At 39.5% G+C, this 23,173-nt stretch overlaps 1 protein-coding gene across 1 annotated transcript in view; it reads right to left on the bottom strand.

The window, feature by feature from the left end:
- Positions 1–23,173, bottom strand: part of adcyap1r1a (adenylate cyclase activating polypeptide 1a (pituitary) receptor type I) — a 49,452-nt gene that overhangs the window by 6,475 nt on the left and 19,804 nt on the right. The window contains exons 3-12 of the mRNA XM_072440860.1: positions 17,455–17,551; positions 5,207–5,317; positions 5,015–5,118; positions 4,841–4,938; positions 4,166–4,298; positions 3,089–3,242; positions 2,802–2,862; positions 2,651–2,720; positions 2,476–2,567; positions 316–396 (exon numbers count right to left, since the gene is read on the bottom strand). Of these exons, the coding sequence (XP_072296961.1) occupies positions 316–396; positions 2,476–2,567; positions 2,651–2,720; positions 2,802–2,862; positions 3,089–3,242; positions 4,166–4,298; positions 4,841–4,938; positions 5,015–5,118; positions 5,207–5,317; positions 17,455–17,551 (1,001 nt within the window). The remainder of the gene's footprint in view (positions 1–315; positions 397–2,475; positions 2,568–2,650; positions 2,721–2,801; positions 2,863–3,088; positions 3,243–4,165; positions 4,299–4,840; positions 4,939–5,014; positions 5,119–5,206; positions 5,318–17,454; positions 17,552–23,173) is intronic.

Here is a 23,173-nt window from a genome sequence, read left to right as displayed (position 1 = left end):
TTTATGTCTTATGCCAGGATTATATCTGCTTGTTTTAAATAGCAGCAGGAACAAATAACTTTAAAAGATGACAAATGACGACTCCGCTATGCATTAGTGGCATAAAAGTTATAAGTTTATTTGAAAAATCTGGAATAGATGATTCAATGCATTCTAACCGACTAATGCTCTAAAGCGAATCATTTGAATGAGTTGAAATAAAAGATGAATAAATCGATAGTATCATTTGACAGAGCAGTGCAACAGGCGGTTGTGTGAAAGAGCCGGTGAGTGAAGGCAGCGGCCACAGACACATGCGTGTGCACACACACTTACAGTGTGACGGCGGATAACTCTGACATCCTGCAGGAGTGCTGCACAGCCTGAGGCTCACTGAAGCATTTCTGAGCACAGCTGCTACACAGCACAAAGACACACAACACACAGGACACGTCTTTAACACACACAGGCCTCTGCACACGCTACCAGCAGGGGGCGCTGTGAGGGGACAGTGCACGGGACAGTTATGAGACATCATAATGGGAAAACTGCAGAACAGGACCTGAGAAAACACAGTGGTGACATTTGGTCACCACTTTACACCGGGCTGCCAGCTGTACCAGCGCCTTATGAAGTGCATAAGGCTCTAAAAACAGGAGATCACAGAAAAACCCCTGGAACAGATTTGATAGTCTTACTTTCTGAAGCTGGCAGCAGATTTGAAAGCAGAGCCACTTTCAATTCTTTTTAATCTTTCATTCAAAAAACAAAACAAAATCAGCGTTTATCCTACATTTGTTGTAAGGATGTGATCCAGCAGATATAAGCCACTATCAAATTCTTGAATCTCTTGTTTGTGATGAATTGGAAGAGTTCCTGTTCTCTAATGACATCAGGCTTCAGAAGTAAAGCACAGAACTATCACTGCTACTTTGAAGGTGATACATTATATTATTGTGGCACTTGATGAGAAACTGTGCAATGGGCTTAACTTTTTATAGATCTGTATGTCGACCACGCTGTTTTAAAAAAAAACGACTAATTTGCTCAGGATTGTCAGAGCGGGCAGTCTTTGTTCAGGGTCTTTGTTCAAAATGGGTAAAATGTGAAAATGTGTGTCCTTCACAATGGAGGACACACAATGTGACCCGTTTGTTTACAACACCGAGGGCCCACCACTCACAGGGAGGGGCTGAGTGCTGGGGGACCAGTAGTTGCCAGGGGGCTAATCGTGTGTTTTGGGACTGTGCAGGTGTTGTATGAATATAGGATGGAAATGAACATTAAGACTCTCTCTTAAGTCACACTACATTTCAGAACTATGTATTCAGGCCTCAAAACCCCTCCATGGACAATATAGATGGATAACTTTGGGACATATTTCTGGCGCGGTAAAAAGGCCATCACAAAAACATGAATGACACAAACTGCACTGACAGTTCAGAACTGGACCGACACCATAACTGCAAACTACAAATGGACTCAACCTGGAAAATGACACATTTCAAAGAAACTGGACTAAATGGGACTAAAATTTAGAAGCTTGTGCGCCTTAATCTTTCTTTTCTTGGATGCCTTCTTTTTTCCTTCTCTAAAATTCTATTTTTTAATGTGTTTATTTCATTTGTTGTCTTTTGTTTGTCTTGTGTGTTTCTTTCATTTTGAGTAATAAAAACGCATTGTGTTGTTTCTTTTGAAGTTTAAAAGTGCCTTGTCACTGTAACTTTTTAAAATCTGTGTAAGATTATGGCAAACTTTTTAATAAGAATGCTCACTTTACTTTTCTTCCAATGGTGAACTCTTTATCGCGCTTCTCTAAAGCAATGACACATCACTGTGACTGTGACTTGCATTTACAAGTGGTATGACCTTCTCTGGCCACTAGGGTGCTATGCTTTATCACTGCCTTTGCACATTTGTACTTTCTTCACACTTGTTGAGAGTTGACTCATATTCCCTACGATGAAATGATCATCTGTTGCTCTCGCTTCCTTTGGCCCGCACAGAGCTGAGGAGTAAGTATTTGATGACTCAGCTCCTTTTGACTGGGAAATGACTGTGTTCTTGTCCTTAAATGCCTTTAAATCCAAGTTGAATGCACTGGAGACTTCATCAATAATGTGCAAATGCGTTTTCATAATGTGTGTTAGTCTAATGCCTGTTGTTTCTGCCTTTTGGCTCGAATCCCCCTCTTAAGCTGAACATACTGACTGTTGCCTCGGCGACCACATTCACCTGTTTATGAGGAAATGGACCGGAGCATCTCGGCTGCAGAACTTGAGCTGTTTCTGTTCCTAACTTTTTAGCCCTGGTCTTTTTGACACCTTTGTAACTAAGATCATGGATTTGGGATATTTTCTTACTTAGTTGTGTGATGTTGACTGCACTAAAGCAGAAGGGCTGGTTAGAATATGACACGACAAACCGCATCGCTAAAACAATGAGTTAGAACAGACTGGACAAACACACAGATTGACAGTGGCTAATGTGACTTACAGGTAAATGCTGGATTCATTCCCTCCGATGTCAGGGGACTGCAGCTTCTGAACCAGGATGATTATAATCCCAATGAAGAGCACGAAATTAATCTGGGAAACACACAAAATAGTAATTCATTATCATCTGTCACATATGAATAAAACAATATGTACTGTGTTGGTGCTTGTAGTACCATAATAGAAGCCACCACAGGTCCCTTGATCACCCACCAGAGGGCAGTGTGCTCATTCGTATCCCAACATCTACGTGAGAGAGGAGTTTTATTTTTCCATCAGAGAGAACAACTTCTAACACCATTTATTTATGATAGATATGAGATTTACCCATAATCATGGAAGTGGAGCCTCAGCACGGCCCACACAGTCACGCAGATGGTGGGGGTCCCTGCCACAGAAGAGTTGTTTAATAAATTAAAAGTACAACAAATGTGATAATAAAACATTTCTAATTTGAAAAAAGGCCATCTGCTCTGTATTCATCTGACTTTGAGAAGAAACGTTCTGATTGATGCACAATTCAAGATGAATCACCACAGTATTTGGTCTTAGATTAACAAATTAACACTTTCATTTATTATTTAAACGTGACTATTGACATATTAAGCACTCACCCCATCCCACAATGGTGTACCAGTAGAAGTAGCGCCTCTCGGGGAAGAAGGTCTCCACCAGCAGAGTGAACAGATACAGGCCCTCGATGAAGAGCCAGAAGTAGTTGGACATGACGCAGTAATGAAAGAAAACCATCACAGCTTTGCACGCAACCTGCAAAAGAAGAGAAAGCAGGTCATTCTATGTCCCAAATATTGTGTATTACAGTGTGTGATGTGTCTGTGCACACAAGATAAAACATGTGGCTGTATTCTCTAATGTAGGACAATGCACAGGGTCTTTGTCGTAAAATGTCAGAGCCGTAAATGTCATAACATGCACCGTGTGCCCTAATGCTGTGAACCAAAGAGCAAACAGACTGTTGTCACAGGTGGACAGGGTCATTTAACGCCTCTAACCTTTGTCCACCAAACAATAATGACCAGAAATGTCTGTCGTGAATAGAATATAACCATAAAACCCTGTCGCCTTATGATGTAGTGACATCACATTAGGAACGCCAGGATCAACCAATTACAGCCGTGATTTGAGATATGTCCCACCCACATCACAGTGATGTGCTGTCGATGTTTAGTTAAAGGGTCACAATGAGCACTGATATGCTAATAGCCCTGGGACAAGGCTTGAACTGGCCCTGCTAAAGCCATTAGCATAGATAATTAGCTTTGTTTATCATGGCTGCTTAACAACAATGAGCAATGCGCTGTTTCAGACAAAGGCTAAGAGCTTGTTTTGCATTTATAATCAAGAAGTATTAGTCATCCAACAGTGTGTCTGCATTTTCTGAAAAAAACAAAAACATGTAACTGAAGTTAATTTAAAGGTGCGTCTGGAACAAGAGCTCAGGACAAGTGTGTCCCTGAACCCTTTTCATATTTCACTCTGAGCAGAGCAGATCGATTTTACAGTCATGCCTCCTCTCACAACAATTAGCCACTCCTCTAAAATTACAACCTCTAATACGCTTTATTAACACCCAGGCTATTGACAAATGCCTCTCACAACACCGCCCGGGCCAACAACTGCTGTTACGGGTGAAGAAAAGCCAAACGGTAAATGGCGTCGTCTTCTCTTACCGTGTGAGTGAAGCAGTGGTCGCTGTCCTCCTGAGCGTACAGCACGGCGTCCTTTATGAACACCGAGATGGCCCTCAGGATGAACGACACGAACAGGTTCATGTGGATGAAGTTCCTGGTGCAGTGGAGCTTCCTGAAATCAAACACATTAAAGGATCCGTGCCAAATGTACAGCTCAACAACAGGTTTTTTTTAATGCATTAGGTTCAGGGTTTTTCCTGTACATGCGCTCGCACATCCGGGAACTTGTGCAGTGGCAACCGAGTCCGCCATTTTGAAAGGGGCACAACAGCACGTCTACTACATACGAAATCCAGGAAATATGAGGCCAAAATGCCAAAAACCTGCGTTCTGTTAGGACATTGTTCTGCCAGGTCATTGTTCTGTTAGGACATTGTTCTGCCAGGTCATTGTTCTGTTAGGACATTGTTCTGCCAGGTCATTGTTCTGTTAGGACATTGCTCTGTTGACTGACCAAGGAATTATAGCTTTGTCGTGTACCTTAGTTTGCCGTTATCGTCTAAAGAATTAAAGTATTCGTAGCTCATTATGCCGTAGAAAATGATGCAGTCGTGTTGGTTTTTATATATCGCGTGCCCCTTTTAAAATGGCCGCTATGGGGTGGTCCCGGCTGTATGACGTCACGGCGAACGCATGTATGGTCGTTTTTCTCACCTGAACCGGCACAGAATGACCATCGCAGTGGTCAGCGACACCAGCGACGTGCTGTAGCCCACAGTGTACAGCGCTTTGACCGAGGCGTAGTACATGTCCTGTAGGGGGCGACACCCGCGTTAGACATGATCAAAACAGCCTAAAAGAGAGCTGCAACGGACACAGAATTCTTACATGGTTGTTGGTGTTGTTGTCGAAAGAGAAGCAGACGTCGAGGTAATGAGGATAAGGTTCGGACCAGCCGTACTCGGTGCAGTTACGACTCACTTTTCCCATTTCTGACACAAAGAAAGCAGAACATGTCCTCGAGTCACCTTTTGGGATACATTTATAGCGTGGCGTTTGAGAAAGAGGAGTTTGACGCACCATCTTCGGGGCTCATGAAGTCGGGGATGAGATCGGGACAGTTGACCACCACCACTTCGCCCACGTTTGCCGCCTGCCAACACGTCAGGTTGTCCCACATCCACGGACACGCTGAGGGAAAGACACCGGCGGTTAAGAAGTCACTGCTAAAGGCTCGCATTTGTTTTAAGAAGTAGGATTTTTATGTGTTGAACAATCGTGTCTGCTCCTTATAGTTACAGTAGGGCAAGGTTGTCAAAAAATGTAATAATACAGATGCTAAAACTAGTCTGAAAACTGCTACTAATATGAGTGATTCTCGATATTGATAGGCCACATGTGAATTTTTAATAAAACTGCTATTATTTTGTGTCAATAATTACATTCTGCTGGCTGAAAAAAGGGTGTTTTTTAATTAACATTGTGTTATCAAAATAGGTATATTCATTATAATTAATAATCACTCTTTAAGATTTAATTTAAGTGTTTGAATCGGTAGGAAAATGTATCTGTTTCTCAGTTATGTTTTTCTATTTTTATAATATTTATGACATTGACAGTGAAAATCTGACCACAAACTATAATTCTATACTATACATTTCTATATACTATAAAAAAGAATGTAAAATTTACCACAAAGAACATTTTATACTCAATATTCAAATAATAATACACTTTTTTTCTAATCTGACACCATTCCCTGTTGGAAATACTGTGGTAAAAACTGTTTACATTTACAGTATGAGTATGTTTTTTCTTCTTTAAATGGTTGTGAATATGCTCATGTGACCGGTAGATATGTAACAAACACACACAATATATCAAATTACAAACGTCTTGTTTTGTTAGAGCTTAAAACAAGAGTGAACTATAGCCCATGATCCTTTGCTTTAATTTCAGTGCAGACAACATGAAGACGTAACTGTGTTTTTCAGCACTTTTATCACTTGAGTCTTGGGAATATGGCAGTAATTATTCGCACCAAGGGAAACGCATATGAACAAATTGTGTCAGCGTCTTCAAAACACCACAATAAAAAGCTTCCGTTGTGATCATAGTATATCGACAGTTTCAGATATGGTTACGTCCTTATTGTCTCCTTATGGTGACATTTGTGAAACGGGCACAAAGACGCACAAAACTGACAAAAGACAGTTCAATCACCACAGTCACAATACAAAGAACACCCAACAAAATTGACAAAATCCGATACAACCAAATTTCCCATATACCGTATTTTCCGGACTATAAGTCGCACTGGAGTATAAGTCGCACCAGCCAAAAAAATGCACAATAGAGAAGAAAAAAACATATATAAGTTGCACTGGAGTATGAAATGCGGTTGCAAGTGTGAAAATAACAAATAATATCACATATAAGTCGCTCCGGAGTATAAGTATATAAGTATAAATATAAGTATAAGTTGGACCCCGGCCAAAACTATGAAAAAAAGTACAACTTATAGTCCGAAAAATACGGTACTGTGAATTCATCAAAATGTCCCAGTCTGAGGCACTGAACCCAGTCTTGGTTCTGAACAAAACACTGCATAAGTGTCTATAAATCAAAAAGTACGGACTAATTAGCTGATCTATCCATCAAATAATCCATATTTCCTGCAGCAAGAACGGGAGAGGTAAACCAATTATCTACTGCTTTAAGTTTAACCCGTAATTAAGTGAAGTTGAAATATAGGGTCGACTTTTTATTAATGTGGCTCCATAAACACCATAGGAATTAGTGCATTTCTCAGCTTAACTGCATTTAAAGTTCTCCATATAATGTTTTAGAACATTGTACAGCAGAAAAAGGACAATTAACAAACGCTCCTTTGAATTAGAGGACAGAATTGTTGCTATTAGTTACACAAAACGGCTTAAATTATTGTCAAGGGTAAGATTAGAGCTAATATTTAGTTTATTTGTGATTAACCGCCCAGCCCAGGGACATTTGAGTTTTAAATGATACTGGCCTACTTACAGCTGCTTTGATGTGCGTGTTGTGCACCAGGCTTAAATGATATCCTACGCAGCGCCATAGCAACCGCCGCACAATGTAAATTAGTACAATCCATTTCTGTGACAGTCTCTGCAGTTGGAGAGACACTTCAGCCTGTATCGCGTACATCTAACGCTCTTTCTGCACGTTGGGTTCATGTCATTGTGTTGGATGGTGTCATGGATGGGAAGAAATCAAATTGTGATTGAATTCAGATCCAATACTTTCAAATCGTCACTGATCAGCTTGGGTTTTATTTACTGACCACAGAAGAACCACAGCCAGGTCAAAGTCAGTAAAAGCATGTCGTTTGGTTTGGTCTTTGGAGTTAATTGGAAGTCTGTCAGTAATTTACTTTGTTTTAAAAGGAAAATCCAAGTGAAAATTATAAAATCATCATCAGGATGAAGAACAAATGTGATAATTTCTTGCCCAGCCCAATATGTGTTTTTTTATCAGAGCTTTTAACCTTCTTACATTGCTATTGGTGCCTCATATATGTGCCCAAAGTGTTTTTTTTTAATTGATTTCTGCAGTCTTTAGCTAGAGAACAGTCTCTATCTTTCCCCTCGGATGAGCAGAAGGACGGAGGCTACATGTCAGCATGCTGCGTATCTCACCCGTTGAAACTCTGTTTCCTCCAGGAAACACTCTGTAACTGCCTGTAACACTCTGTAACACTCTGTAACTGCCTGTAACACTCTGTAACACTCTGTAACTGCCTGTAACACTCTGTAACACTCTGTAACTGCCTGTAACACTCTGTAACACTCTGTAACTGCCTGTAACTGCCTGTAACACTCTGTAACACTCTGTAACTGCCTGTAACACTCTGTAACACTCTGTAACTGCCTGTAACTGCCTGTAACACTCTGTAACACTCTGTAACTGCCTGTAACACTCTGTAACACTCTGTAACTGCCTGTAACTGCCTGTAACACTCTGTAACACTCTGTAACTGCCTGTAACACTCTGTAACACTCTGTAACTGCCTGTAACTGCCTGTAACACTCTGTAACACTCTGTAACTGCCTGTAACACTCTGTAACACTCTGTAACTGCCTGTAACACTCTGTAACACTCTGTAACTGCCTGTAACACTCTGTAACACTCTGTAACTGCCTGCAACACTCTGTAACACTCTGTAACTGCCTGTAACACGCCCCCCTCCCAGTCTGCATTTCTTGGTTTGTGAGCGGGGTCCAAGATATGGGTGATATTTCATAACTACCGTATTATGTTATGAGTGTTGCACAACACTTATTATTATCAACTATGCCCTTAGGGTAGACTAAGGGTAGAACGAGAAAACTAGCATAATATGAGATCTCTAAAATAAACTAAAAAAAGGATAATTTCTTGTCCAGCCCAAAATTGTCTAAAATAATCAGGCCACCTATATATAAGTTATATTTTTACTCATTCAGTCTTTTATTTAAAAAATAAACACTTTCAGCTACTGATCAGTAACACAATTTGATATTATTTTGCTTCATCTTACTAATCCATTTATTTTTAAATATTACATATGTTGTTTTTGAAGATATGCAAAATATTTGAATATCAACTATATCGTTTATAGTTTATAGACAAAATGCTACATAAAGAGCTGAGTAAAAATAAAAAAAATAAACATTGTTGAATCTACTGTCATTTCACATTTGTCTGATAAATGAACCTTAACAAATATGTTTGGAGTCATGTTTTGACACAATAAAAAACATCGACATAATCAGTTTTGTCAGTATTTGTGAGTAGAAAAAGAAGAACATCATGTCTTTAGTATGTGACTGACCCATGTGCTCACAGTGTGCTTGTTTTGCACCATGACTTGCCACTTTCACTTCCACACTCTTTAGCTCTGTTGCTTGGCTCCTTTCTCCTCGTCTGTCTCCCTTGGTCACCTTCCTGCTCTCTTTTCACCCTCCACCTCTTCACATTATTCCTGTCTTGATTTTATCGCGGTGAAAAAGCGTGTCACCGGTCCACCACACCTCAGCTTCCTCTCTCTCTCGCTGTGTGTGCGCACCACTTGATTGGCACCTTCCAGCGCTGCACAGAAGACGATCCTTCATTATGCATGCATCGGCCTATAGATATTCCTGGAAATGTACTGTATGCTGTTGCCCTTTGCTTCCAACCGGCGCTTTCTAATCTGTTTTTCCTTAGTGTGGCGAGCCGGACACGCGCCAATTACCTTCTTAAAGGCCAAATCAGCGCCAAATGAGGCGGACTGAGCTGCAGAGGTAACCGGGCCTAATAAAGCACTCAGTCTGCATCACTGCCTGTGACACGCTCGATGCCGTTGTATTCTCCGACTGACTGAAACGTCCACGAAGAGCAGGAATCAAGGGAAGGAGCGCAGACAAAAAACAATGACGGGGTGTTTTCCATTTTTCTCATAAATCCCTCGTCATCTGACCCGAGAAGTGGATTTGATTTTTTATTACATGAGTCAGAGCAGGCGATTTTAGCAGAATACAAATGAGCAGTCAACAGCCCTTTGTTTCACGTCAACGATAGCCCTGGACAGAGTGTGAAGTCCAGTTCTCACAAATCCGTCACGAAGCAAGACATCTACAAAACTGGCATCGACTCCTGCAGTTTATTAATATGTGGGAGCAATGTTCTTATGTCTAATTGTAATTTTTATGTGTTTTTTATATCAATTAATTCATTTATTTTCTTCCTGGCCTTCAAAAAACACACAGGAGCCTTCAGGTTGCACCCAATGTATGACATTTGGGAGTGAATAGTTGTATGTTTGTGTGTCTCTGCGTCTGCTAAAACAATAAATAGTTCACTTAGCCCACACTAATACACATGACAATTCAAAATAAGATTCATTAAATGTCTAATTGGGACACATGCTGCAAATCAAGCAAGCAAATTGTGCTTTCAAATAAGCCTGTTTTAGTTAATTGTTTATCGTGAGATGTAGAGTGTTTTTATTGGGGATAACATTTCCAGCTGAAGATGTTAACAGGCTGCATTTATTTATTTGTCAGCCTAAATAACGTATTAACAAATTATTCTCAACATTTAGTTTACAGTATTGTCCGGAGTATAAGCCAAAAATGCATAATAGAGAAGAAAAAGCATATATAAGTCGCACTGGAGTATGAAATGTGGTTGCAAGTGTGAAAATAACAAATAATATCACATATAAGTCGCTCTGGAGTATAAGTATATAAGTATAAATATAAGTATAAGTCGCACACCGGCCAAAACTATGGAAAAAGGTGCGACTTATAGTCCGGAAAATACGGTATATATGTTTAATAGGGTGAAACATACAGACATGTTCCAAATGCCAAATGTTTAGAGGCGGCGTTAGCAGAACACTTCACTTCAGGCGAGTAATGATTCTACCTTTTGTTATTTCTCGTGTTGGCACTGGTTGGTTACCTCGTTTGCTCCCAAAGCTCTAATTTAGCGGTGATGTTTTACGCCATCACACACGTCACGCTGACACCACCCACACGATGAGCACAGCCGCTTAAAAATCGATTACGAGGATCCAAACTCGGGTTACGCCTCCCTGAAGTCGGGAGGAGGCTCATTGGGGTCTAAATCGAGTAAAATATCCTGTCGCGGCTTCAGACACGCTCCACAGCTCTACACAAATGTGAGATTGAACTCTCACCATAAGACTCCACACAGTATCTGTCTTTCTGTCAAACAAAAGTGCAAACCATTCAGTCCTGGACCATCTGCAGCCTGTGGGAGTAGGATCTCTCCTTCTGTGGTTCTCCAAGAGCTTTCTACTTTTCCCCACAAGGTTTTTAACATACTATTTCTTCTAACACGTGTAAATAGAACGCAACATAATTTAGGATTCAAATAACACAAAAACACACCTGAAAGAAAGCAGTAGCCTCTGTTCCTATGCTCATCCGAGGGGAAGGATAGAGACTGTTCTCTCGCTAAAAACTGCAGGAATCAATCAAAAAACACTTTGGGCACATAATATGTTATATATATATATATATATATATATATATATATATATATATATATATATAATATATTATATGAGGCATCAATAGCACTGTAAGAAGGTTAAAAGCTCTGAAAAGATAATTTGGCAAGATATAGCCCCTTTAAATAAAAAAAATACATATTGGGCTGGACAAGAAATTATCAATTTAGTTTGTAAATTAACTCCAAAGATCAAACCAAACGACATGCTTTTACTGACTTTGACCTGGCTGTGGTTCTTCTATGATCTGCTTGTCTTCCTGGAGATGTTCCTGCTTTCCTTGGCACGTTCCACACTACGGCATTTAACTTCAATTCTTTCTACTTTCTACTATGCTTTAAAACACCATATTTCCCCCTAAAATGAATGCATATCCAACATAGTATCAATGACCGTCTTCATCGATGTCATCAGCTCCTTGTTATCTTTGCTCTGGATTAACTCTTGACTCTCAATGATTTACTTTTGAAGTAATAGGCCTTTGCACCATAGACTTTATTAGCCTTTTTCATTTACAATCAGAATCCAGCCGAGTGTGATTACCGCAGCAGACAGCAAATCATTATGTTCCAATTTCACACGGCTCACAAATAAATCGCGGGTCACAGTGGCGCAATTATAATGCAATAACGAATAAATAGTGAAATGTGCGTTTGAGAGCGAGGGCTCCGGATGAATTGAAAACGCGGATCGAATGCTGTTACTGACGTTCCCCTAGCTGCGTTTTTTTTGCAAACGTCTACATTTTTATTTCCCCAGCAGAGGTTTCCTGTCAGCAGAAAGAGAGAGTTTATCTAAAGGGAACAGACGAGACAAGCGCTGGTTGAAATGACTGCAACGGCGCAAAATAACTGAAGAAATTAAACTTTTTTAGCACTAATGAGACAAAAAAGTGGCAGAATCGCAACTAATTAATTCCTATATACTGATATGTTAAATATGTAATATTTAATAGAAGTATAATCAAAACATATTCAGTGCACAGAAGTAAATATTGTGATTGTTGTGACGTCGTCTGCATAAAACCGACTTTTCACTACGATGGCAGTTTGGTGATTTTTACCGGCTCCAGGGTTTTGGAACACAACAAATATTAAGATAGGAGCTAAAAAAGGGACTTTTTTAGGGACAACTTCACATATTTTTTGTGGGGACAATTGTCTGTAGTTTCTCAAGTAGACAACGGGAATCGTCATGTCCTAAATACTGTACACTGATTGGCCGATGGTACAGAAAACGTAACAAAAAAAACATTTTAATGCTGGTTATTGGGTATTCTGTAGCTTAATAAATGTTTAAAGTATTATTCCCAACACTGTCCACCGGATCGAGTCATATCTTTTGTCTTGTCAGTGAGGATTAGGTGGTTTTGACTCCGGACAATGGGCTGACACGGTGACATCCACAGACGGACGATCATTCACTGTGACACATTTAGATGCTCCATCCAGCGAGATTAGATTCACTCAACCGTGACCTCGATGCTGAAACAGTCTGAGCAATGTGACGCACCCTCAATTTTCTGTTAAAATGTCAGTGAATGTGCATTACATCAAGCGATCAAAGCCGCTGTGACGCTAAAGAACCACTTTTGGACTTGCAGAAATCTATAAAAATAGTCTATAAAGTGGTTGTACCAGATCTAGTATCTATGAAATTAAGCTTGAACAGGTCATAATGAAACTGCTGTGCGCTGTCTGCATCTTATTGTTAGGTGTTTTGTTGTCCGAGAACCAGGAAGTGGGCTGTTAGCATGCTAGTTAGCTTTAGCGGGTTAGCTTTAGTCAAAACACCGCTCTGGTCCCCGAAAGTTGTAAAAGCGTTTCTAACTTCTAACTAAAACCATAAAACCCAGAATCATTCTCATAGTTTAATAATATATTCGATTATAATGCTCTAAAGTATTTTTTCCCATTAAGCAACATTATAATACTGTGCTTTTACAATAGTTCTTTGCAATAGCAGTAAGCAGTAATATCAGGGGTTGTCTTTTGGTGAAAGTGTTAAATAATTAAAGGTACTTTTTAAAGGTGCATTATGTTACTTGGAGGTGTAGGATGTTCCACAGTGTGGCATTAAACACACATCTTTAATCCATTAATTTAACCAAATACCTTGAAACTCACGCATTCTTATTTACTGTGCACCTTCAAACAAAAACTATTTTCATGACAAATCTGTACTACCATCGTTTTTTTTAACCCTGCTCATTAATCTCCTCTTGTCTTGTGACTTTTCCCCGTGTATTTTCTATTTTCCTAATACTTCTTGTGTTCGTCAGAGGCAGAGGTGTGAGTCACTGTGCGGGCGGGGCAGCGGGGGGTCTTACAGCTCCTCCTAATGAAAATCACAGCAGCGTGGACAGGGAAATAATGGCTTCCAGGAATCCCATACAGCGACTTGGAAGTGATTGTAAAAAGCCGCGTGTTATGAATCTACGAGGAGGCATTTGGCTCCAGAACTGTCAGTGGATGGTCTGCTCTGCGGCAGAAACAACCCCCACAAACCTAAAACTACTATGAGGTTTTATAGAAAAGTAGTTTCATCACAGCCAGGGCCGGCCCAGCCTATAAGCGAACTAAGCAGCCGCGTAGGGCCCCGAGGCGTTAATGGGGCCCCTAATCTGGCAACCCGTCTTATGCGAAGTGCAAGCGCAGTGTGCGCCACTAGTGTAGTAGCGCTGCTGGCGCGGCAGCGCACACAGCGGTAACATGACGCACAAACCGCATTTAATTGTAATGACAATCTGGCAACCGAGACACCAAACCTGCGCTGATTGGGCAACTTCATTGTGCGCGAGGAGCTCGAGAGCAAAACATAAACACAACAGAACGTGGTGCCTGCGTGGTCCTCATGTCCAGAGGAATATATCCCCCTGATGCCGAAAAACGAAAGAAGAAGCTTCTTGACGATGTAAAGAAACTGCAAACTCAACAACACTCTCCAGGTATTGAACTTCTCTTACAAAGAGACGGTTAATGCTGCTGTTTGAAACAACATGAGTCTGTCACGTTAGTTCGCTCAGGCTGGAGGCGACGAGAGCTCTGCACCGCGCATAATAATATGTGTCTGAATGAAAGATAATAAACTTAACATTGACACCAGCCCGGCAGTGTCAGCTGCAGGTGAGGCCGGTGAGGGGCCTCTATGGCCCGGGTCACTAAGAGGCGGAGATCCGGTCCGGACGAGCGCCGTCTCGTCCAGAACCTCTGACGTGAGACTTTGGAGTGAACAGTGTGCGGCCCCTGTCCCGGGCCCCTGTCCCGGGCCCCTGTGCAGCCTCAGTCAAAGATGAGCGGGTTTGAGTTTGGTCCCCTCTCTCTCACATCACCATGTGTGAGATCAATCGTGACTCGTGATGTCTGTTTTACTTTGACTTCTTAACGTGCAATAAGAGGAACGTAAAGGTTTATGCACGTAAGGTCCATCAGCCAATCACATCGCAGCATTGTTTCACACAGAGGAGTCCAGTGTGTGATGTTCTGATCAGAACAAACATTTATATTGTAATTAACTTTTGATAGAGCAATAAAACTTTTCAATTTATTTAAAAAGCATCATTAGACTATTTGTTATAAATTATAATAAACTGATAGTGAAAAATAACCAGACATATTATGATTACGTCTGTTATAGAATAATACTATATATTTTTATACAAAAGTGGCAAAGTTGCAGAAACAGTCTCTTCACTAAAGCTAGGTTTGGACCTTCACTTCTCGTTCTGTTCATTCTCTGGGAATAACATGTTTGCACTGTTTTATCAGTGTTAATTGTTAATCAAGCAATGCTTATGCCATTTGTTTAATTTAATATAACTTGTTTTGTCACTTTGGCAAGAAGGAACAGTTGGGAGCTGTAAAAGATAAATTAGTAAGGATAACTAATACTTTTACATTTTCAGTTAAAATGAATCAATTTGATCATAATTATTTTTCATAGCTAATATTGTATTGAGTAATTAAGTACACTAATGTATTAATAACTGGCTTTAATCATTTTCTCCTGGCACAGTTTTATCACATCATCATTTTATAGCATTACAACCTCAACATTTTACTCTTACTTTAGCCGGCTGGACCACATTAAAATGCACCAGAATACACGAAAAAGGTTCATTAATTTAAACTAATGTGCTAATGTGGCTGTCGACCCTTAACGCCCAAAAACATATCTGGGATGTGTGTTATTTGCACAGGGAGTAGAGGTGATGTCAGCGGAATACCAAGTTACATTGTGGGATTTAAGTTATCAATATTTGAGCTTGTGAGGTGTTGAGAATAAACTAACTGGATGCCCTGGAGTTTTGGTGCGCTTTGTTTGCGTTGAAAAAAGTTCCCATGTGTGAATTGTTTACTGACAATGGCAATAAAACTGATTCTGATAACGTGGTGAGGGGCCCCCAAATTTTTTTTCGCTTAGGGCCCCCTGAAGGCTTGGGCCGGCCCTGATCACAGCGGCAGCCAGAAGAGGAACACATAATAACATGGGAACTGCAAAATAGGGAAAGTTGTAACCTTCAATCCCCTCCTTGGTTCATAGTGATGTTGGCGAGAAACCTCAGTTATATTTATATTCGGGATGTAACGATATTTATTGCGATATTGCGAGTGTATACTGTTATATTCCAAACAATTAAGATATAAAAGTGCTTAAAAACCTTTGTTCACATTGTCTGCGCTGGAATGTAGCCAATAATCGTGAGGCAGAGCAAAATAATATGTCTGTTTGCCGTAACCCGACCGACCCGGTATAAAACTAGCCGACTGAAGAAAAAAAAAATATCAGCATTTTGTTGAAAAAAAGCCAAATTCTTTTATTTTTCAACTATTTCACCGACTCACCGACCAGTCTTTCCTAAAGCGCTGTGTCGAATAATTTTTATAGCGCCGCTAAATTTATCTTATATCCCAAAATTCAAATAACTCGCGTCTTCATTTTCAGTCCTACATATGCTTCTGTAACACAACACAACACGCAAAAGGCTTCCCATATCGCCTGGTAAAAGTTGGTTTGCCTCTGTCAGCGCCACTCAACCGGCCATCGTTCATGTCATTCTCTATCATGGTGTGGCTTGATTTAAACAAAACTTCCGACCCACTGGAAAAATGTTGGGTCGGGTTACAGCAAACGGACAATTTATTTGGGGCAGCCTGGTTTATAATTTTTTTAGCTTTTATGGCAACAAAACAATGGACGTAGACGAAGGAGCTTATAATTTGACATATTGTGACAGCTCATGATATTATTACATTTCAGTTATTGCTACATCCCTACTTTATATAATGTGTTGTGTTTAGGGCTGGATTTTGCCAAGTACCTCACGATACAATACATTTCCCTTAAAAGTTTACTAATGTTTTTCATTTGCAGATTAAGTAAATGCATTGGAATTTCTACAATGCCCTTAATTTCAGAACAACTTGCCTTATTGTTCTAGTCAGGCGGTAGTTCAATTTACAGGATAACTCTGCAGTTTATAATGATAAAGCCTCTCGTATCAATACGCATATTTCCAAGAAGTCCGCCGTGATACATCTTTTTTGAACAGCCTTTGTTTAGCTGTAAAACATGATGCCTAATTGTAAATAAATATACAATATTATCCATTCTAATACTGATGAAATTGAAAAAAGTCACATTTTTCCCCTCACCAAAGCTATACTTGCCAACAAGTATAATAGCAAAACTATCAAAAAGACCCAAACCTGGAATTTCCCCACTGTGGCACAAATAAAGTCTTATCTTATCTTAACCTAATTTTGTCAAGAATTAGGCTGAGAAGCAGGAAGTGGCTTCTCTGGCCTCTGAAATGTATGAAACACCCTTATAAGTAATTCAAAGTGCTTTTGCATAACAGGAAAAGATGCATCAAAATTAGTGTGACAGGAATGCGTTTGGACCTGTTTTAAAACAAAATTATTCAGTTTTTCATGTTTTTTAAATCAAGTGCAGTGCCTTTAACAAATAAAGAACACACACTTGCAGTACAGTTTTACAATCAGTTAATACGTTATCTTTTTGGTCAAGATAACTCATTCCTGTGTATTATTTTGAACATTTCATATTCAACCTTATTTAAAAACCGCTTGACTTTGAGCACATTTGGAAAAGCCCCAGCCTAAGCTTAAACCTTCTTGGAGATTTCCGTGTGGAAGTAAAGAGTTTAACGGCGGCGGCGGCGGCGCAGGAGGAGCAATGGGCGCTTCACGGCAAATTATGCACGGAAAGATGAGAGAACAAATGCAATCGGGCACGCCTGTCCACACGGGGGGAGATCCACACCAACCTAGATCCAGGTCGTCGCTGGGGTCGTGCGCCGCCATCCTCTCCATGCACTTCTCATGTTCATGCTTGATTATGCAGTGCTCGGACTCCGGGGCCACCTGGAAGAGAGAGAGAGAGAGAGTGAGAGGGGCCCTGGCATTAGGCACGAGAGATTACACCCAAGTGAGCTGAGGGCTGAGCGATGAGCCGGGATATGAACAGAGCAGGACACAACTATTACTGTTATTTTATTCATACAATATTGATGTAAAAGTACAAAAAAAATTATGTAATCATGTAAAATTATGAAAAATCTTGTTTCCTAGGCCCATCTGATGCCATTATTGTGTTAAATGAACATGTAGATATTTCATTTTGACAACGTGACACACTTTTGATTTGTTTTTTCCAAATTAAAAGATTATAATGTTGGACTTTTTGTTTTGGAGATAGGCTAAATGAGGGAATATCGTCTATAATCTCTGTATCTACCTCTGTATCTACCTGCGTTGCATCAATGAAATTTCCCCATGTGGGACAATAAAGGAATATCTTATCTTATCTTATCTTATCTTATAATTAAAACAATACAAAAAGAGACAGAAATGTTGAAAGTTATTTCTTAAACAAGCGTATCAAGTGATAGTTCTGTCCTTTGTTTAGTAAGACACAATATAGCTAATTTCTGGTGCATTATGACAATATAGTCTGAATATTGTTATCAAGATAAAGCAAAATATGATTTAAATGTTCATATCCATATCGCCCACCTCTATGCCCACACAATGTTGTCATAATTGTGTATACTTATTGAAGCTAAAATATTCATAAAAATGATTACAATTGAGATTGTAACAACAAAAACCTTATAATTTTGTTTTGCCAAATGAAACAGTTTTGATTTTTCCAATTGACATTCACAATGAGTCATTTGGTATTAAAAAAAATTAAATAGTCATGATTATTTTCCTCATATTGATTGAACACCATTTTTTTCAACCCAAATCAAAAGCAAAATTAAAATGTCAGTATTGATTTTGAACAGAAACGAGACAGACTTATAAATAGCACCATTTAACACAAACAACTATCAAATCACTTCCACAAAACGTGCTCCAAACCACATCCTTTTATTGACAAAGAATTGGCTGTAGACCTTTAGATAAAAATACATAAAAATGAATAAAAATATATACAAAAATAAATAAAATAAATAAAATAAATAAAATAAATAAAATAAATAAAATAAATAAAATAAAATAAATAAAATAAATAAAATTATATATAATAATAATAATAATAATAAAAAAATACATTTAATACATAAAAAAAATACAAATACAAATAAATAAATAAAAAAAGATTTAAAAAGAAGATAAAAATAAATAAAAAACAATTAAAAAGTATACCATTTATTCACCCCCAGAATACAATGTAAAGTTATTGTTTGGTATAAAAAAAAAGCACGTTTAATCGCGTCACGCTGTTGCGCTCGTCATCGCCTGCTCTTTATCCACAGAGAATCTAATCCCACTGTCAGACATGTGAGCTTCCTCCATCTTAAAGGCGGGCTGGCGCTTCCTTGAGGCCTCTTCACTCTCATCGCTGACAGGTGTAATGTTTTCAAGCCCCGACGAGGATGGCTGACTCATCACAGGCATCGTCTCGGCACCAGAAGAACGCTCTCTCGTCTCCTGTCTGCAAATAACATCACACTGTGCGACGACGCCCTGGGATTCACTCCTCTTTATGACCCGGCAGAACATGCACGTTCTGCTGCGAGGCTGTACTGTAGAGGCACGGACGAGATGTTTGACTGAACTACATGAAGGAACATGTACTTTAACAGAAAAAAAAGATACATTTGCTACTTTTACTCTTTTCAAGTTGAGATTTTTGCAACCAAGACCTTTCTGTGTGGAGTTTGCATGTTCTCTCTGTGTCTGCACATGTTTCCTAATACAACAAAAAGTGCTCAAGTAACTACATTTACAAATGAATCACAACGACACCCCTGGATTTCAAGTAAAGTTCAAATATTTCAACTGAATTAATCACACTTTTCCGCCTCATATTGAACAATCACGACTTTAATTCCATTTTATTTTATCTCATCACAAACAAATACAAATGGTGTTCGATATTCTTTTCTGTAACATCAACGACATCATTACCGTTTAGCAAAAAATAGTCAAATCTCTTCCTCAAATGTCTGGACTTTGCTGCTTTTAACCACAGACTATTACTGACCACTCGATTCAAAACGCCAAGGAAACGATTCAAATGCGATTAATCCGACCGTCCTAATTTCAAACGCTCGTGTTTAGACCTCGGGACAGAACGCCAAAGTTGAACCATGTGGAGCAAGACGTGCCAAACATCCAAAAATGAGCAAAAAACATGTAAAAATGTAAAGAAAAGAGCCGTGTAACAACCCCATGAGCATCAAGTGGTGTTAATATATCTCACACTATAACATCACAATACTTTTCAATCAACGCCATGTTTAGTCTTTTGTATCTCATAATCTCAGGCTTCTATGAGGTATGATGACAGCTAATTGTCTCACGCTAATTGTGTACATTTGAAAACCCCCGTAATACATTTTTGAACGTGTCTATATCTCTTCCTTTCAGACAAAACCCTCGGTATCGTCGCGGTCTCTGGTGCACGTTTGTACACACTGTTCTCTGGTGTATTTCTGAAAGGCTCGTTTGAAAGACATTTTTATCCAATGCCGACCTCAGTGTTGCTAAGCAGCAGGTGACTCTTCAGGAGCCAGTTCGCTCTTTTGTAAACGTGGAATAATTGGATGCAGATAACTAATAATGTGTTTGGTGCGAGGGCCCTGTACGATGCACTACATTAATGCATTTATGTATTAAAGTTTAGATTGAAAAGCCTTCGTTGAGGATGAGAATGTTTTTCCTTTGGGCTCTTTTCCTGGTGAGTGGGCAGATGTTTGGATGCAGCGGCTCTTGTTTCGAAGATTATGTGAACCTGTTTTCTGTCTGTCTGACTGACTGGATCACTTATTGTCCTGAAACACAGACAAAACACACTTCAAAAATTAACATGATGGACAAATATAACTTGTTTGTGTACTTTGACTTACTATAAATCCACAAACATAACCAGTAATAGAGTTCAAGTGAGTTCTAGTTCAGATTTACTAATGTAATAATGACCAGTTTATGTTAAAAAAATTTCATAATCTTCAAAAATTCTTCATTTTATGCTATTTTAAGTTTAGCATTGAACTGTAACATTAGTAGATCATCATTTTACATGTTTTAATTACATGTTATTTTTTAATTTTGTATTGGCTACGTTACAATTTTTTATCCTTCATGTGGAACAGTATAGGGATGTGGGCGGGGATAGGGGGTAGGTGAATACAGGAATTTTCGGAGCACTTGAACCTCAGTTATGGGACAATACAGGATTTCTCAAGCATGAATCAATCAATTAAAATAAAACTTTGAGTAAACTAATGAAGAGGAAACACTGTTATGAGGTCAAGCTCAGTAAAGTTGTCCTTTAACGTTTTAAATTTGACCAAAAGAACATTTTTAAATTCAACTTTGCTCTATTTTGATAAAGTGCCACTGATCAAACACTGATGTAGGATAAAAGCCACAGTTTTGTTATAGTTTTTTTTCAATAGACCTGGGTCAATATGGAAAAAACATTATTTTTACATTAAGAAAACTGAAAAACATATCCATTTCCAAGTACTTGAGTGATTGGCCTCATTTTAATCCCCTCTGGTCTTATTCTGCAGCTTTGACCGCTCAACGTTCTGCGCCTGGACGTGTTTGCCGTGCTGCTCCACCAAACAGATGCCCATCCAGATACCGCTCTACCATTCTGTCCAGGCCCCCGAGGCTATTTCCACCGGCCCGATAACTAGTTCCCATGGCACTGCGGCCCACAGATAATAAAAAAGTGCAGTTTGATGTGGCACTCCGCTGGCCCCGCGTATAAACCCTCTGATAGACAATAAGCACATCACGGCGAACCAGTCTACAGCCGGTGAAGGTCAGGTACCACTCTGCCGCTCGTGCACACGTCAGCGCTACGGCAACGGTCAGGTTATAATGGTCATAATGGTCATCGCATGTTACATTTCTTTCCTAAGTGCGGGAGTAGAAAGGATTAGTCACAATATAGACGTACTTAAGTGGTATAATGGGTCCTACGGGTGTGACGAATCAGGATTCATCACCATTCTGTCCCGACTCTTAAAATAATGGGATGTTGGTGTCATTATTGGTGACAAAAAACAGTAAATAATAATAATAATAAATTAACTGTAGTAGTTTATTTGTTTTTATTTCATATAGAGCTTAATGTGGGCTCTCTGTTACATTTATGCCACTCTTAGTCAGTAAATGATTGATGTGTTTGGCCTGTGCGCGTCATAGTTCTTGTGTGACACTGGAAACTGCGTGAACATGTGTTTCTGCTTCTTTACAGCTGTTGGTGAAATGTTCAGCCAGATTTACTCAATTGTTGGAAATACTTACACACTGTTGACAGTCTGTAAGTGTGTGTGTGTGTGTGTGTGTGTGTGTCCGTGTGTGTGTGTGTATCCGTGTGTGTGTGTGTGTGTGCGTGTGTGTGTGCGAGTGTGTGTGTCTGTCTGTGTGTGTGTGTGTCCGTGTGTGTGTCCGTGTGTGTGTGTATCCGTGTGTATCCGTGTGTATCCGTGTCCATGTGTGTGTGTGTGTCCGTGTGTGTGTGTGTGTGTATCCGTGTGTGTGTGTGTGTGTGCGTGTGTGTGTGCGAGTGTGTGTGTATGTCTGTGTGTGTGTGTGTCCGTGTGTGTGTGTATCCGTGTGTATCCGTGTGTATCCGTGTCCATGTGTGTGTGTGTATCCGTGTCCATGTGTGTGTATCCGTGTGTGTGTGTGTCCGTGTGTGTGTCTGGAGCATGCTCAGTGGACTTGGCTGCGGTGCTGTTTTCATTTAGCTTTTCAGTGCAAATTTCTCAATTTCCCATCAAGACGACGTGAGACACATGTACGATGGCTATTGTAACATTTAAGAATCACAATTTGTTTTTATTGTTACACCCCTAATGGTTACTAGGGCTGTAACATAAGCATGCCATGGAACAAAATGCTTAAAAGTTAAAAATATCAAATTCAATTTTGAGTGCGTTCAGGTGCAAAAACAAGTATAAACCTCTAATACAAAAACACATGCATTTCAGAACAAGTTTGTAGAGGTCTAAACTGCAGGATTTAAACAGGAAGGATTATTTTGTCATTTGCAGAGGACATTACGCGAGCTAAATTATGAACGTTCAAATTTCAATTGATTCTTGCAAAGCTGTACGGATCACACTGTTTACTGTCAAATTGAGGGAAGGACCAGTAAATAGTTTGTAAAAGTCCACAATAATACAGTGAGACATGTGATATTTGCAGTATTACAATATTAAAGAAGTGATTGTTGTTGCACTCCTGCTTCATAACCAGATGGTCACAGGTTCAATACCTCTCCTCAGCCTAAACTTAAAACATTAAAGTGCTATTGACCCTGGTCCAGACTCAGCTATAAATAGTAAATACTATGTTCTTAGAGTGGGTAACCCTTCCTATAAGTGATCTGTCCTTTTCCTCTGTATCTACCTGCGTTGCAACAATAAAATTTCCCCATGTGTGGACAATAAAGGAATATCTTATCTTAATATGGACAGAAATGATCAATATTGTTATTATCCCAAAGAAAAT

The sequence above is a fragment of the Eucyclogobius newberryi genome, unplaced genomic scaffold (assembly GCF_026437365.1).
Source record: "Eucyclogobius newberryi isolate DKJ021-1_F unplaced genomic scaffold, fEucNew1.0.hap1 SCAF_12, whole genome shotgun sequence".
Lineage (NCBI taxonomy): Eukaryota > Metazoa > Chordata > Actinopteri > Gobiiformes > Gobiidae > Eucyclogobius > Eucyclogobius newberryi.
Note: the sequence above shows the minus strand (reverse complement) of the source record. Positions and strands in the feature narration are given on the sequence as shown.